The sequence below is a fragment of the Clarias gariepinus genome, chromosome 5 (genome assembly GCF_024256425.1).
Source record: "Clarias gariepinus isolate MV-2021 ecotype Netherlands chromosome 5, CGAR_prim_01v2, whole genome shotgun sequence".
NCBI lineage: Eukaryota > Metazoa > Chordata > Actinopteri > Siluriformes > Clariidae > Clarias > Clarias gariepinus.
Genome location: NC_071104.1, coordinates 26,385,713 through 26,401,863, shown reverse-complemented (window position 1 = coordinate 26,401,863; position 16,151 = coordinate 26,385,713). Strand labels below are relative to the sequence as shown.

The 16,151-nt window shown below is 36.3% G+C and overlaps 1 protein-coding gene across 4 annotated transcripts in view; it reads left to right on the top strand.

The window, feature by feature from the left end:
* The first annotated feature begins 557 nt into the window (after positions 1-557).
* The window catches only part of LOC128524136 (RNA-binding motif, single-stranded-interacting protein 1), a 54,828-nt gene continuing 39,234 nt past the window's right edge, over positions 558-16,151 (top strand). For 2 of the 4 annotated variants that reach the window (XM_053496505.1, XM_053496509.1), the window contains exon 1: positions 558-719. In XM_053496505.1, the coding sequence (XP_053352480.1) occupies positions 651-719 (69 nt within the window). In that variant the 5' untranslated portion in view covers positions 558-650. Of the gene's footprint in view, positions 720-6,648; positions 6,792-10,923; positions 11,236-16,151 lie in introns of those variants that run through there. The other 2 variants (XM_053496506.1, XM_053496507.1) reach the window with 2 other exon arrangements.

Genomic DNA, 16,151 nt, shown 5'->3' with positions numbered 1-16,151 from the left:
CTCAACCTGATAGAATTCCTTTGGTCATCAGTGTCTGACCTCACAAATGCGCTTCTGGAAGAACAGCCAAAATTTCCCATAAACACATTCCTAAACTTTGTGGAAAGCCTTCCCAGGTGAGTTGAAACTGTTAGCTGTACAGGGTGGGCTGACAGTATATTAAACTCTATTGATTGAGACTTGTATGTTACTGAAGTTCATATTTGTGCAAGCGAATGCTTTTGGAAATATCGTGTATATACCCTACATGCCAGGATTTAGTTCTATTCTAATGATTTAGTTTAGACATACTTTGAGGCTCAAAGTTTAAATTTAGGGATTCAGACAACATAAAGGAAAAAAAAAACTTGCATTCTGGTTGTTTTGTTGGTTTGATTAATCGTGTTTTGCTTAGATTTGTGTTTTTTAACACATGAAGCAGAATGTACTGTAGAATATATGCTGCAGTTCCACCGCCCACAGTAACATTCTGTATATATTAACCGGAATCCCCCCCCCCCCTCTCTCTCCCCCCCTTCTCTCTATGTGTGCGCGCGCGCGACCGCACAGTACTGAGCGCTAGGAGCTGAGTTGAGCTGAACGGACGGGACGGCGGTGTGCTTTGGCCCGGTGGACAGAGCGCAGAAGAGAGTGTGTGTCCCTGGATCTTGATGGGCAGAGTGTGGAGGCAGATGTACCCTCAATACTCCTACTATTACCCGCCCTACCTGCACGCCAAGGTAGGATACAGGATCGACAGTATGCACGGAGCTACACTGCTATAGGGCTGAATAAGGGACTCGCGGCATTGGAGCAGAAATCGCACGGAACGCGACCGCTTTCACTTTATAAGTTGGTGATTTTCATGGCTTGAGGAACACTCCCGGTTTGGCACATACGGCGGGTTTTTTATGTTCTCTCTGTCTTTTTCTCTCTCTCCCGCTGGGTGTGTGTGTGTGTGTGTGTGTGTTGGTTTCTGTGGTTATGTTTTGTGTGCGCTATAAATTCCACTGGCCATTACGTGATTCGACTCTGCCAACTGTCCAGGTGACACACCGGTTCCACACTGCTGCTTGGAATAAACACTCTGAAATAATCCCAGTATCACGGTCGAATTCCCAGTGTTGAATTAACTCTTACAGTGTTCTTATGTGTCCAGCTGGTCTTATATAAACACTGTAGGTGTTATTTCCACATTGGGGATTTGCTGAGAGGATGATGGCATGCAGCCTGTATCTCTAGCAGTCTGATTTTTTTTTTTTTGCCTTCTGCAGCTGATTAGTGTTTTTTTTAATGCACAAAAAAAATGGATACATTTTGTGTCAGGGTTTAAAAAAAATCTGCAAATATGTTATGTTATGTTATGTTATGTTATATGTCGTGTGATATTGTTTGATGTTATATTATAAGCTGTTACTATGATATTATCCGACTGATTACTGAATCTGCTGATTTCTTTCAAAAGTTTAAGCATGATTATTATAGCAGATTTGTGGTGTGTTTTATGCCAGAGAGCTCAGCCCAAATCAATACTGAGACATGGGTGGAGCTGATCTAATATGTTGTTCATTGGCACGTTTTGATACATGTTTTTGTACCAGAATTATCTGTCCAGATGTTGTCTCAGTCCAGCAACTTTTTTAATGAATGCATGTATCAGTTTAAATAATGAATAATCATTCTTTTTAAATAATTTATCAGACAAGAGAGAAGTTTAATACAATGTTGTATAGTCATCAAGACTATTTTTTGATTGATAGATTTTTTTTTTAATCAAACCATCAATATACAATTAAGCTTTAGGAGCAATAATGGTGACTATTACATATCAAGCAAACAGTTTTTATTTTGTTCCAAAATAGAAAGAATAAGTGCTTTTGCTAGAATGAAGAATGGGATAGAGCATGCTGGACTTTGTATAAAATCGGCACAGCTGGATAACGCTGAAGCAGAAGGGTGGTACACTGAGCATTGTTTTACGACATGTTGACTTTGTGTGGATTGAGCCATATATACAAAGGAGCATATTACTCTAAACAGTGCCTTGCTTGTGACTATACAAGATGTCTTGGTCCATAAACTGTTATAGGGCAGGATGAATGACACTGGTCAAGTCCAACCTTTGGAGAAGTGATTGTTTTGATAATTAGATTTTCTTGGGTAGTTATTTGATCTTTGTATTAAATATGCTTTTTTAAGTTAAGGGCAAAAACAGGGACAAGCAAAGAATAGTGTATAATCTTTGCAAGCATATCTCCTTTAGGGGGATGGGACAGCAAGCTTTGATCTTGATCTAAAAAGCTGTGAGACAGCAAATATTGGCAGTGGAAACTGAGAATGAACAGCATTGTTACAAGAATGTGCAAATGGATATTGCACAATTAACATTTAGGCTAGATCCAAATATATAAATAAGCACATATAAAAGAGCTACATATACAAGTTCAAAAATCTATATTTGTCTAAACACAGAAGTTAGAATATTACAAGTTTTATTTTATTAAAAATACAGATAAGACAAAAAAAAGTTTTTGTCAACAATGTCAATACTTTTATTTCAAGTGGAATAATTTATAAGCACACATTTCTGATTGAATCTCTTGACATCAGAATGATGTAGGCCCTATCTAATATAATTCAAAAGTCTATTGATTTAAAAATCATTCTAGTTTTATGGTTGATTTTGTATAGGGAAATTAGTGTCTAGATCACAAATCAAATCATGATTTAGTGGTTTTGCTTCTTAGAAAAGTTACTATTTACTGTTAGTGGGTTGTGCTAAAACTGAAACAATGTCTATGCGTACATTTCCTGGAGTTCAGCAGGAAACAAGCAAAGTCCTTTGTCTCCAAACCATTCCAAGCAACTTCATGTTATCTAAAAAAAAGTCTAGTTTTTGGTGAGCTGCCTCCATGAGCACGAGCCTTTGAATAGAAGCGTTTGAGCACATTAACTACCACTGAACGTTATACAACAAGCTTCCCAACAATAGCATTAGTCCAAAGCTGCAAAAGGCCTATGCAAAGTTTACAATAAAGTTCGAATAGTTGCCTGGCAGCAGAATGTACACAATTAAAACACAGTGTGGTCATGCTAATTATGTTTGCTCAGGTCTGACAGAATGGACATTGTGTTGATTCCAATTTTGGGATTTCTTTTTTCCCCCTAGCACAGGGAAACACTCCGAAGGCTTATCAGTGCACTGACACTGTCAATCAGACACACATGAATAGGTTAACCAGTAATCACCGTACTGTAATAATATGTGTAAACATGTCATTAAATTAATATGTAATGGCATAAGTAGAATGAGTTGAATAAGCATTGGACTCAATGCCCAGTGTATGAGATGATATAGAGTAAATGCTGAATGACACTTTGAAGCATTTTTGTTTTCTGATTCTGTGAGATAAATATTTTATTTCCGCTTTGATGAAAAGTGATAAGCATAAAAAACAGAAAAGGAGCTGCTCAGTGGCACAATGGTCAGCGTGTAGTGTGGAAAAATAATAGAAATGTCAGTGTCATTTATTTTGCCTCAAGCAACATATAGGTGTTTGTTATTATTTAATAACCTTGGCATGCCTGGATTATTAATGCATTGATTTTCCAGTCTTGATGGTAATACAATATAATAAATATTTTACACAATAATAAATATTTTCAGAATAAAACATACAGCCTTATAGTTTTCTTTCCGCAAATTGATATATTTACATGGATCACTGAAAAATTGCTAGTGGGCATAGCAAAATGTATTGAACTATTTTGTATTGAACTATTTTACAGTTTTGCTCTGATGAGATTTCTCTGGAAAAATGTTTAAGTTCAGCATAATTAGGGTTTAATGCTAGGTGCACAGCTGGGTTACTTTTGCACAAAAACAGGCAGAATAATTACAATTTACTTAGTGACTGTACACATGTGCCAAATGCTTATTAGTGTAAGCTGTATAAAGGCATTTATAGTATGATTATAATAGGGCCATGGTTTTGCATACACAGTAAAATTCCTTTAGGCTCATAATTATGCTAAAGAACTCAAGTTTCTGTTAAAGTGAACATGTGTATAAAATATATAGAATGCAGGTTTTTCACTAACATAACCATTTTTTTAGATTGCACGAAGCTAAACTCACCTCAGCTACCTCTCTCATTAGTTCTAATCATATACTTGTCTGCTGTCTGGCCTTGAAGAGCCCACGGTAAAAAAGACAAATGGACAGGTTTTTGTACACTTAAGTAGAGGGCAGTCAGCTATATTTCACTGTGGTTACCGGCTTCTGGCTTATTGGCTACTAATTGTCCGTCTTTGAATAACACAATAATCTCATAACAAGCAAAAAATAATCAATCCAAAACTAGCAATCCAAAATCTCAGTAGAAGTACATGCTGTATAACTGTAACTTGGTGGTAAATAAAAAGACAAATTTTAAAGCTTAAAATGTTTTGCCTTGTTAAAATATTTTTCCTCTGATGAACCTATGATGTCCAATTTTATTACAATTAGTAACTGTAAAGGCAGTGGGCGCTCAGTAGTTAGGGATCGGGAAGATTATCAACCACTGGTAGCACTAAGCTGTCACTGTTGGATCCTTGAGCAAGGTTCATTAGGTCTGATCTGATCAAATCAGCATACATTTACATCATTACAATTACAGCATTACAATTAACAAATAAGCAGGAAAAATGCTATTTTCAGACTTATTCTGGCAAATTATTTTCCTCTGGCACCCAAGGCTGTCTATGATAATTCTTTTTGTTAAAAATAAATGCTCTGTATCTTTCTTTTGCAAAGATAAAGATGTTATAAAGATGTTATGAAAAATTGTTGATAAATTCTAACCTAATAAACGAGCAAGGTCTTGATATAGTAATATGCATGTGCTTTGTCTGCCGAGCGTCAGGGGATCACAACTGAGCCAAGGATCTCATTCAGGGATTATGGATGATCGGCTCCTATACTCAGTATTAGTGCGTGTGCTTCACTCATATAGTTAACACGCATGTATTGTTTATTATAACATTGTGACTACGTGTGTGCGTACAGCAAAAGAAATTGTCATTAGAGAGGTTTCTTGTTAAAGATTCAGAGTCTCTCTCTCTCTGTAAGAAAGCGGAGATTTTGTTTGTGTGTGTGTGCATGCGAGTGTCATTAGAGAGGTTCCATGCAGGTTAATTTGTTACTTTCAATTTTGTAATAATTATTTTTTTATAAATATTTTTAGCTGTGGAACAAATAATGGGAGTTTCCATTATTTCTTATAGGGAAATTCATTTGATATACAAGTGTTTTTATATACAAGCACACCTCTGGAATAAATTCCGCTCGCAATCCAAGGTTAGACTGTAACAGTAAAACACTTATGTAAAAGAGACATAAGATGCATATTTAAGGGAAACTGTTATATTTGTTATATCTGGGTCTGTTCCGTCCATTCCCATTGAAAGTTTTTGAACTATGTTATAACCCTAAGGGACATGTATGCAGTTGGACTATGCATAAATAGACATTATATGGTGCCTGTCCTATAATGAGATGCTGTTGTTAGCTATCAAGACTGGTAGAGGAGGAGGCTGATGATGCTTTAAATTTTTGTTATTATTTTCATTATTTTCAACAGTCTGTTTTTAAGGTTTTTTTGTGCAATTTTCTGCGATTGACGTGAGACTGGTATAACAAAACTTAATATTTTGCCATTTGTGCTTTTTCATCATGCCTGTGACCCAAAGAAAACTCACGCAAAATATTCTATATGAGTTGGCAATACTTTACTTGCATTTTTACTTATGTTTGTAGAAACTAGTTTTTCTCAAAAGTCCAAAAATGGAGTTATAGTTTAAGACAGCTTTATTAGAAGCAATAGATGTGCACTGTGCATGTGTGCATTCTGTGGGACCCAACAACTAAGCTGCAGAAAATAGTGTTGTTTTAATTTGTTTTGTTTAGTCTCATGTAGACAAAAGCAGGTGGTCAGATATGAAGCTTGCAGGCCAAATAAACATGCTGCGTAATGTCTTTAATATGATCATTTATTTATCTTCAGTGAATGTGCCATCCTGGATGCCCTCTTAATACAGTATGTATCTATGGCTGTCTTGCAGAGGCCTGGGATTCAATTCCCTGATGCGGACCCCCCACCATACTGGTGGACAAGTGAGTGCATTCTCAGTGCTGGTCTGAAGCCCTGCTAAAATGGAGACTGTTGTGTCAGGAAGGGGATCAGGCATAAAACAACTGTGCCAAATCAAATATATGGAATAGATGATTAACTGTGAAGATCCCTAACAGTAGAAGAACAACAAATGTTAGGTTCATACTTTGTTTATATTTTGGCCAACAAAAGCACCGAAAATCATTATTGCATTTAAGGGGCAGGTACTACGAAAAATTATGAGGTGGGATGGAGTCATTTTCTTGCACATTTCTGATAGAATAAAAACTCACATGTATACTATATCTGGTATTTAAGGAAAACAATGTTATACTAGCCCTTTCCTGCATGTTACTGTCCCATGTCTAATCATACTCAGCCTTCCAACCCTTCCCCCAGTCATGTCTTTTTTTCTTCTCTCCTTCACACATGCTCATACTCCACAGCTCTCTATATGTACGTCTGTGTGAGAGAAAAAGTGCTCTCTTCCTGTGTGGCAGTGCAACGTGTTTCCCCCAATACACACACACAAACACTGTATTCTCACAGTTCACGGCGACACACTCAGTGCCGTGGTGGTTGCAGTTGACAATGATTGCATGGCCTCCTCAGAAGAGTTTGGGCCCTCGGCTACTCCTGAGCAACAGACAGAGAAAGGTAAATACAGACTGAGTGATTTTGAAAACACGTCAAATTATGACACAGTGCTTACTCAAGAGTCATCTTATGACTGCCACTGAAAGAAGGTGTGTATGATAATCAGGGGAAGCAGCAAAGAAAAAGGGAGTGAACAGGAAGTAACATTTTGCGATCTCTTAGCATCTGAATGTGATGTAAGATGTATAATTGAGAGGTTGAGAGATAATAAGTCAGAACAGAGCAGCACTCCATTCCAGTCGGGAGAAATCTACCCAGCCAGGGATGCAGGCTCAGTTTTATTAATACGCTGAGTTCAAAACCACTTCTCTTTTCATGCAGAATATTCATTGCAGTTTTACCTCAACTCATTGCAAGATGGTAAGCTATATTAGAGAGAGAGAGAGAGAGAGAGAGGTAATGAGAATGTCATCAGCATGTAATGGTGTGTGAGGGTTTATCATGTGTGGGTGTATATACAAAACTGTGCAAATCTGTTAGCCACCCTGAAATATTTATACATGTTGTCTTTAATGTTAGTCTTTTGCATTGCTGAGGCATATTCTCCAAAACACTTGGAAAACTTACCAGACAATTTATATAAAGATGCTTGACAGTGTTCTGGATAAAAGTGATGCAAAGTGTGGGCAAATACTTATCGCGTTCATTTTTCTGCTAGATGTTTTTAGTATAATTTGCTTCACATCTAGAAACTTTTTTTTTTTCATAATTTTGAAAGCTTCTTACCGGATTGCATGACTTTTGCACAGTACTGTACATATTGAGATGTAACATTTTCAAAGAAAATTAGCCAATATTCTAAATTCATAACTTACTGTTTATTTGCATTTAGACCAAAATATTGCCTAGTGTCTTTTTAGCAAAATCAGCCCCAGTTCATCACATATCACTAATCACTATCACCTGTGTCTCTATTAACCCTTATTAGTACCATTATCCAGATTTCATTTGGTAATACTCAAAAAGTAATACTCTTGGAAAGACACTTAGAAAGAAATAGAAACATAAATAAAATTGTATATTGCATTAATAAAATCTGAGCATCTTAAACTGCAGATTTGTCAATCACAACATAATATTTTCAGTATGTATAAATATTGGTAGAAATAAGTGCCTAAAGTTTCCCATACTGGTATTCTCTCTGTACATGCTGCACATACAGCCAGAAATGGCAGAAAAACATATAATCAATACTCAAGTAAAAGTACTCCCCTACAAGCAGAAATACCACTTTTTTAAAAACAAAAATGTCGTTATTGGCAATAAACACAAGTCAAATGCATATTAGTTCACAACTCTTAGGCTCAGTATATAATCAAGTTACCTAAATTGCTGTTTTGTGCATTTGAAAAAGGACTTAAAAGAATCTGCAGGCCAGAGACCAAGTGGGTGAGATCTAGGCCCAGGTAACTGTCAGTCACTTTGGACTGGTGGAATTGTTTCGTTTCTGATCTCCCCGCATGGGGTGTAGCTCAGCTGAGATATGGTGTGAGTGACAGAGTGAAGGCTTATGTTTAGATTAGAAAATCAATGCACTTTTGTAGTAAGTAACAGTAAAATTTACAATTCAAAGAGAAGTAAAACGTATTACAAACAGGAAATACTCTAGCAACGTACAGATAGATAAAAAATACTAAAGTACAGTAATAGCGTAATTGTACTTTGTTACTTGTTGTCTCTGCATATTGCTGTACCACTTCATTGCTGTTTTAAATTATAATTTTTTTATGAGTCGGTGTCTTCACTGGACAGCTTCACTTGTACACATTTAGACTCTGTGTCTTATGTTAGATGTTATTGGTGGTAGATTGTAAAGTTGTTAACAGTTGCTATTTTCTCCTTAGAATGTATTTTTTGGCCTGTGCGGATGGAGTTAGTGTAGCATACACCTGATAGTCTACTCATACTACCTTACACAGAAGCCATCTTTTCTTACTCATTACTATTTATTCTGTTTATGTATTGGTACACTAGCATGGCTATATCATAAATAAAACTTTCTGCTGACCCTTTTTTAACGTTTTTTTTTCAGTTTTAGATTTCTTTTACAGAGTACGTTTTAATTACACATAACATTGCAAACATTTATAAGAATTCATACCATTCAGCTAATTACACCTCATTATTAAAAAGTCTCCCTGGTTGTTCAATAATTTAACAGCATCACGCCACCCTGTTACGTCAGGTCGCATCATACTAAGCCATCATTGATTATGGTCCTATAACCTTACATTTCATGTTTGTTTCTATATTCTAAAATTCCTATTGTTTTTTTTCCTGCATGCCTGGTGGGGGGATTGCGTTTTCAAGGGTTAAAAAAAAAATGTCAAACACCCTAGGAAAAACGAACAGATACATTTTACCTCATGTGCCTAGCAGTAAATTAGGTCCAGTTTTTCAACCTATTTATGCAGTAGATATAGGCAAATCTCTTTGCAGATATTCAGATCCGTTCAGACTCTAACGTAAAAAGCAAAATGTATTTTATACCTGTCACATTTCAAACAGAGCCATCAACATTTTGTCAAGGTTGCAATTTATCCAAATAATAAACCATTAAAAAATATTGTAGTGCAAAAATGTTTACTACAGTTCTCATATAGCAAGCATAATAATAATAATATTATTATTATTAACAACCAAAATGTGTATTTTGATGTGTTTCAAACTATTACAATAAAACAAATGAGTTAGCAAATGGCACCACTGTTATTTTTTCACCTGAGAAAGATGAAATACATTCTTTGGTCTTGGTGTGGCTCTCATGGTTCTCATCTTGTGTGTGTGTGTGTGTGTGTGTGTGTGTGAGTGTGTGAGTGTGTGACTGAGCAAGTGAGCGAGTGAGTGAGAGTGTTTGTGCATTCCTTTGTTTATTGTCTGTAACATTTGACGGGATGGGATGTAGTAGCCAACTTTGAAAAACTTATTTATAATGCAGTGTTCTTAAGGCCATCTTAGTATTTAGAACAGCAGACAGAAAGTGCTGAGGTCGGGGGATATTTTAGTAGATAACAGGAAATGCCGGGTTGAGGTTTGAGGACAAGCCATCAAGGTTTCAGGTACAGAGGGAGGCATAGAAACAGACAGAGAGAGAGAGAGAGAGAGAGAGAGAGCTTCTTGAACTGTATAAGAAATGACCAATGAAAGAGAGCTTGGCAGAAATAATGTAGGCTGGAGGCGAGAGTGTTTACAACAACAGGGGAACCAATTCAATGGTTACATAATTCTTTTGCATGTGTCTGATGGTAATTATTTTGACTTCAATTAGACTGTATGTAAATGGGTGTTTGTGGGATGTGGGGAGTGTGTGCATCTGACAGTATTTTGACAGTTTCTGAGTAGCTATTTATTATTACAATTAACTACATTACATTAATACTTGTTAATTGATGGTTGTATGCAGTTATCTGTGGTGGATGTGTGACTGTGGGCTGCTTTGTGTGTGTTTGTGTGTCTGTGTGTGTGCACTGTGGTTTTTATATAGTAAAATATATTTAACACTGTATATTATAGCTGTATCTACTTTTTTTTGTACATGTTCTGCTTTTATAAATCCAGCCATGAGAAGGCAGTGGCTCACGTGGGCTTCAACAAAAGGGCTTAAAAATAGCATTTTAAAAGAAAAAAATCAGTTTATACAAGTAACAAGCAGTTCAGTTTCTTTCTTTTAGTTGTACTTTTTTATTAGTCTAAAAAATGTGATATTTACTTTTAATAGAGAAGCTACTTCTCCCAGAAGTAAAGCTTTCTAAGACATGTTGGATAAATACAAGTATAGTGATTCAGTACTACAATATGTGTTAATCCAATCCAGAAAACAGAAACCACATACTAGTTAATGGCCGCACAGAAGAATGTAAAGTATGCACGCTTAAGGACAGAATGAGAACCCAGGGGCGAGTCTTTGGAGTATTTCATAATTTATATGAAAACCTAAGGCTTTATAGAAGTTAAAATATGCACCGACTGGCATAGTTGTTAGATTTGATTACGTTTTGTTAACATGATATACAAACCACGATTCATTTTGTTCACATTAAGTCCCTTTTTCACGTGAAACACCCCTTCTGTAGTCTGCGCAATGGTTTGGTCCGTAGTGGGAGGGTTTGTTCTGTGGGGAACTAAACACAGATCAATGAACGGAGCTAAACAAACGGGTTGGGCAATCGAACTTAAGGACGGTCGTGGGATGTACGATCACTGTGTTTTTACTCGTAGTTTTTTTGTGCGGGCGAGTCAAAACTGGATTCAGTGATAACATCGACAGTTCTCTATGTTTGATAGAATTAAATCTACAACTTTACTACCGTGCAGTCGCTTGGATATTGGCACTTAAGAGCGCGAATAACAACTGACAGTAAATCATCTTTGCGGCGGTACATCGAGTTCGAGGATGATTTTTGCGAATTCTGGCAACCCGTTGAGAAATACATATCGTAAACAGGTAAAGGAACAAACACTATTTACTCACATTTTTACTCCTGTTGCCGGCTAATAATACGACTGGGTTGATCCTGCCGGCTAAATGTGTGATCACTGTTGAGTTTGGTGTAACAATGTAACTAAGTGAAGATACAATGTTGCCTGTGAATATATTACTAACACTGAAGGGTGAAACATGCATCCGGAGTTTCATTTAAAGCACAAATCTACCAACTCGAGCAGCGAGCTTATATAGCATAGCATATATCAAAAGTAATTCAAGCCTATATTTAACCCTTTCTCACAGGGTGTTCTGGATTATAAAGATAAAAGTCAAATCCGATCTCTTTGGTTATTCTTTTTTTTTAATACCCAAAGAGAAAACAACCTTCCATTTACATACTCAGTAGTGTGACAATATCAGATTATAATCTTAAAGGTTACCAGATCAAATTTAACACCCTGGGAACATACAAATCTTATACGTCATATTTTAATGATCTGTTTTTAATCCCTTTAAGCTAACCTTAACTTGATAAAAGTAAGTTTTAGACATCATGGTTCATGTATTCCAGCCATATCTTATAGACATTTGCTACAATCTTGATCTGAGGTTAATCTGAGGGCAGGTGAGATTGGATATGTGAGATAAATGACCTTAGACATTTTAGAGCTCTTAAAAGTTCTTAAGTTGTCCCTCTATTAGAAGTTGCAAAGATTATTTTTGTAAAACCCTACAAAAATTCTTAACTTTGGATACACATAAAAAACGGTATGTGTATCCATAGTTAAGACCCTTTAAAGAACCATTCAAGAGTGTGTCTGTAAATCCTAGGAATATTGTGCAGCAGTGTTTCTGTCATATGAGTTAGTGTGGATGATGAAAGAAATGGCATGTCATGTTTTTTGTAGTTGATGATGGTTTTAAAATGTATGAGCTTGTCAAAAAAAAATGATTGGCAGTAAGGGAGGATTAAGAATACTCATTGGCAGGTTTAGCAGTGTGTGAGCTGAGCTCTCAGGGTGAGGCCTCTTACTGCTAGGCCAATGTCTTTCCAGTGCGGATATGGCTAGCTATCTGAGTCTGGGGCAGGACGATAACAGTCTCCCCTCCTTAGCCCGTCTTTTGCTTTTTTCTCTCTCTCTAAGTCACAGTCTCCTTTTTGGTCGGAGCTGAATACTCAGCAGTAAGGAACAATCAGGCTTTGAGATGGTCAGAAAAGCCAGGTCTGCTGGAGTGTGGCCAGGAAAAAGAACTGTAAAAGTGGACAGGGCTGCTCTCTCCTCAAAGATGTTCTTTGTCCTGTCTTAGTTCCAACCAGTGTGGAACGCTTCCTTGTAGAGCGTGCATCCTCCATTGGGATGATTAGATTTTGCTTTATTATTTTAACAGGATTTGAAAGACATTACACAGATGTATAAGGGATGTCATGAGATGCAAAATGAACCCACTGTTCTCTGTCTGTTATTAAATATTTTAAAATAGAAAATATATAATAGGCAATGGGTATCATATCACAATGCTGGTCACGATAGGTATTATAATATACTGTATAGGTTTGGTAACAAAACAGTGTTAAATAAAAACCTGAGTTCAGTTACACTTTTATGTAACATAAAAAAAAAAAGCTAGTTATTTACCAGTGGAAAACAGAAATAAATAAAACAGGTTACTTAAAAATGAACATCTATTTAACCACTGCTGTTCTGAATTATCTTATTGATACCTGTGACATCTCAGAACAGTGTATTGTGGCAGTATCAGTATTATCATTGTCATATTGCTCAGCCCAGTTGAAGACTGAATAAATGTCCAGCGAAATATTTGCAATGTGTGTCCGTCTAGTTTTTGGTGAGCCTGTTCCCAATGTGACCTCAGATTCCTGTTTTTGGCTGACAGAAGTGGAACCTGATGTGGTCTTCTGATGTTGGAGCGCATCCGCTTCAAGGTTTAATGTGTTTTGCCTTCCGAGTTGCTTTTCTGCAAGCTCAAACCAGTCTAGCAATTTTCCTCTGACCTCTCTGATTATCAAGATGTGTCCACCCACAGAAATGCCACTCCCTTTATGTTTTTTTTTTTTAAAAACTTTGTTTGTTTTTGTAAAGAAAATTCCAGGAGAGTAGCAGTTTCAGAAAACCTCCAACCAGGCATTTGACCACAATCATGGCAATATTAGTGCCACCAAGAACAAAATAATGCATAACAGGAACAAAAAATTAACTGCATACATTTATATATTCACATATGTTATGCCATTATTGGGCTTTCATTTATTTCTGATCTTTTCTGGGGCAAAATGGTCAAAAATATACATACTTCACACCTAATATGGTTATGTTTTTTTTTTTTCTTTATCAAGTTTTACCATATCAGCCATCAACAAGTTATTGGCTAAGGTCTGGTCAGCTATTAGTTTACTTTTCTTGGCAGAATTTGTAGTGTTCAAATAAATTTGTTGGTTTCTGACAGAGACCCAACTTTTTAATCATGGTCCACAACTCAATAGGGTCGAGGCTCCAAAAGCTAAAATTCAATTCATTTTACAAGCTCAGACAAAAAAACAAACAAAAACAAACAGAAAATGGATGGATGTTTTTTTTTGTATTACCTCTACTGTTCTTGGTGGGCCAGGAGCATATCCTGAGGAACTTGGGTTATAAAATGTGGCGAACGCACGTAAACATTCGTACTGCAGACAATATGGAAACTATATAGAAAATCAGCCTACACTGCTTATATCTAAACTGTGAGAGGAGACCCATAAGGTACAGGGAGAACATGCAAACGCTACACACAGAGTGGAGGCAAGATTTATACTCTAACACTGGAGATGCAAGATGATAGCGCTAACCACAAAGCCATGATACCACCAAGCAAAAGACCAGTTCAAAGGAAAAAAAACATCATGTTCCTTATGAGAGTGTTTACTTTTCTGACTGCAGGGTGTCTTAAAATTCTCCACATAGTAAGGAAATTACCCATTTTTTTCAGATTGTATATTTATTTATGATACATCTTTTACATTGTTGCAACGTCTTTGGAAACACACAGTCATCTCTTCCACTAATGAACTTGTATTAAAACTTCTGGTGTTGCAATAGTGCTTTAAGTTCTTTCCTTTAAATAATCCTAGACTTAATTTTAGAACACATTTTTATGTTTATAGTTTGATATAAATAGTTTGTATCTAAGTAGTTTTTCAATCCTGTATGTTAAAACAGATATTGTGCAGGCCTTTAAAAGGCAACAGGGCTGGGATTACTGCCAACACATGAGCAACTATTTTTGAATCATCTACAGTACCAGTCAAAAGTTTGGACACACCAGTCAAAGGTTTTTTTAAACTATGAAAAAAAAACTATGAACTAACACATTTAGCATTAGGTAATTAAGTAACAACAGCAAGTGTCAGTGGTTATTTTAAAGATACAAAGGTCAGCTGTTCTGGAATAGTTCTTGCAAGAACAGTATTGTCGAGTGCACTTGCAAAACCCATCAAGCACCATAATGAAACTGCCTCTCATGAAGACCTTCCCAGGAAAGCAAGACCAAAACCTATCTCTGCTGTGGAGAAGAAGTTCATTTACCGGTCTCAAAAATTACCAATTAACAGCACCCCAGATTAGAGCCGTTGTGAAACCTTTAAGTAGAAGACATATCATCGATATCAACTGCTCAAGGATGATTATTGCATATTTTGGATGCCTTCAGTATTGTTTTCCAATGTAGAAAGTAATAATAATAATAAAAAAAAAACATGGAATTGGAAGGTGTGTCCAAACTTTTGACTAGTACTGTAGTACTGTCCCCGAAAAAATATAATGTACTGAAATTTTAGTTTAGCGAAATATTTAACCCACAAAATTATTATGACATGCAGGGTTGCATGATTATGTGCGATTATAATATTATATGTATTAGATGTGATTGCTTCAGACCATGCTTAATACAGTACTCTGAAATGACTCATAAGATGCTGGAATGGGATAGACTGTAATCAATTGCATTACTAGCCAAATAAGTATGTGTAAATTACAAAATTGATTTTGTGTTTTGATTTTCTTTGATGTACTGGTTATTGTGCAGTTCTTTCATCCTGTTCAAACACTATCCTCCTACCAAGATGTTTCCAATCAATTTTGTTATCTTGCTTTGATGTAATTTAGGTTTGGCGTTTTAAGAATGCAAGCTACAATGATATCAGCTCTTGGATAGGATTTGGCTCTTGAACCTGGAAGTCCTGCCAATAATCCTTCTAGTCCGGCTCATGATCTCTTTCATTTGCCATGCTTTGACCCCATAGGCTATGTGTAGCACTTTTATGACTATACTATGCAGTTTCTTTGAGTTGCATACTATTGGAATAGTAGCTTGAGCCTGGCTTAATGTATAATTGCTTTTTTGTGCATAGATCTTTCATGGAATGTTATTTTGCTCATCATTATTGGACCTTTCTGGGCTGAGACCTGTTTTTCAGCACCCTGCAATATTAGTCTCAGACAACAGTACTCACCTCAACTGCTACTCATGAGCAGGTGCTGGGTAGAAACATGATTTAAATTCTGTTCTGTCTTTGATATAGTATTGAAAACATTTATTAAAAATGCATGTCAATCGTATACGTGGAAATAGGCATAAACACCCAATTGTCTTTTAATATCAGAAGAAAAATTCTCATTCAGGGTTACTGAGTGAGGATTGAGTATTTTTTAAAGAAATGTTAGCCATATTGACAGAACCATGGTCATGCATTATTATCCTTTAATGAGGCCTATTTTAGTACTCCTGTCTCTCATACAGACCCTGTGTAGAGAAAGGAAGCAGCTGAATTTGGGAAATTTCTGCCGATAATATATTAGATTATAAATGTATGTCAAGAGTCTGAACATGTAACATGTAAGCAAGATATTCCTGCTTGATGTTGTACCAATCTAATC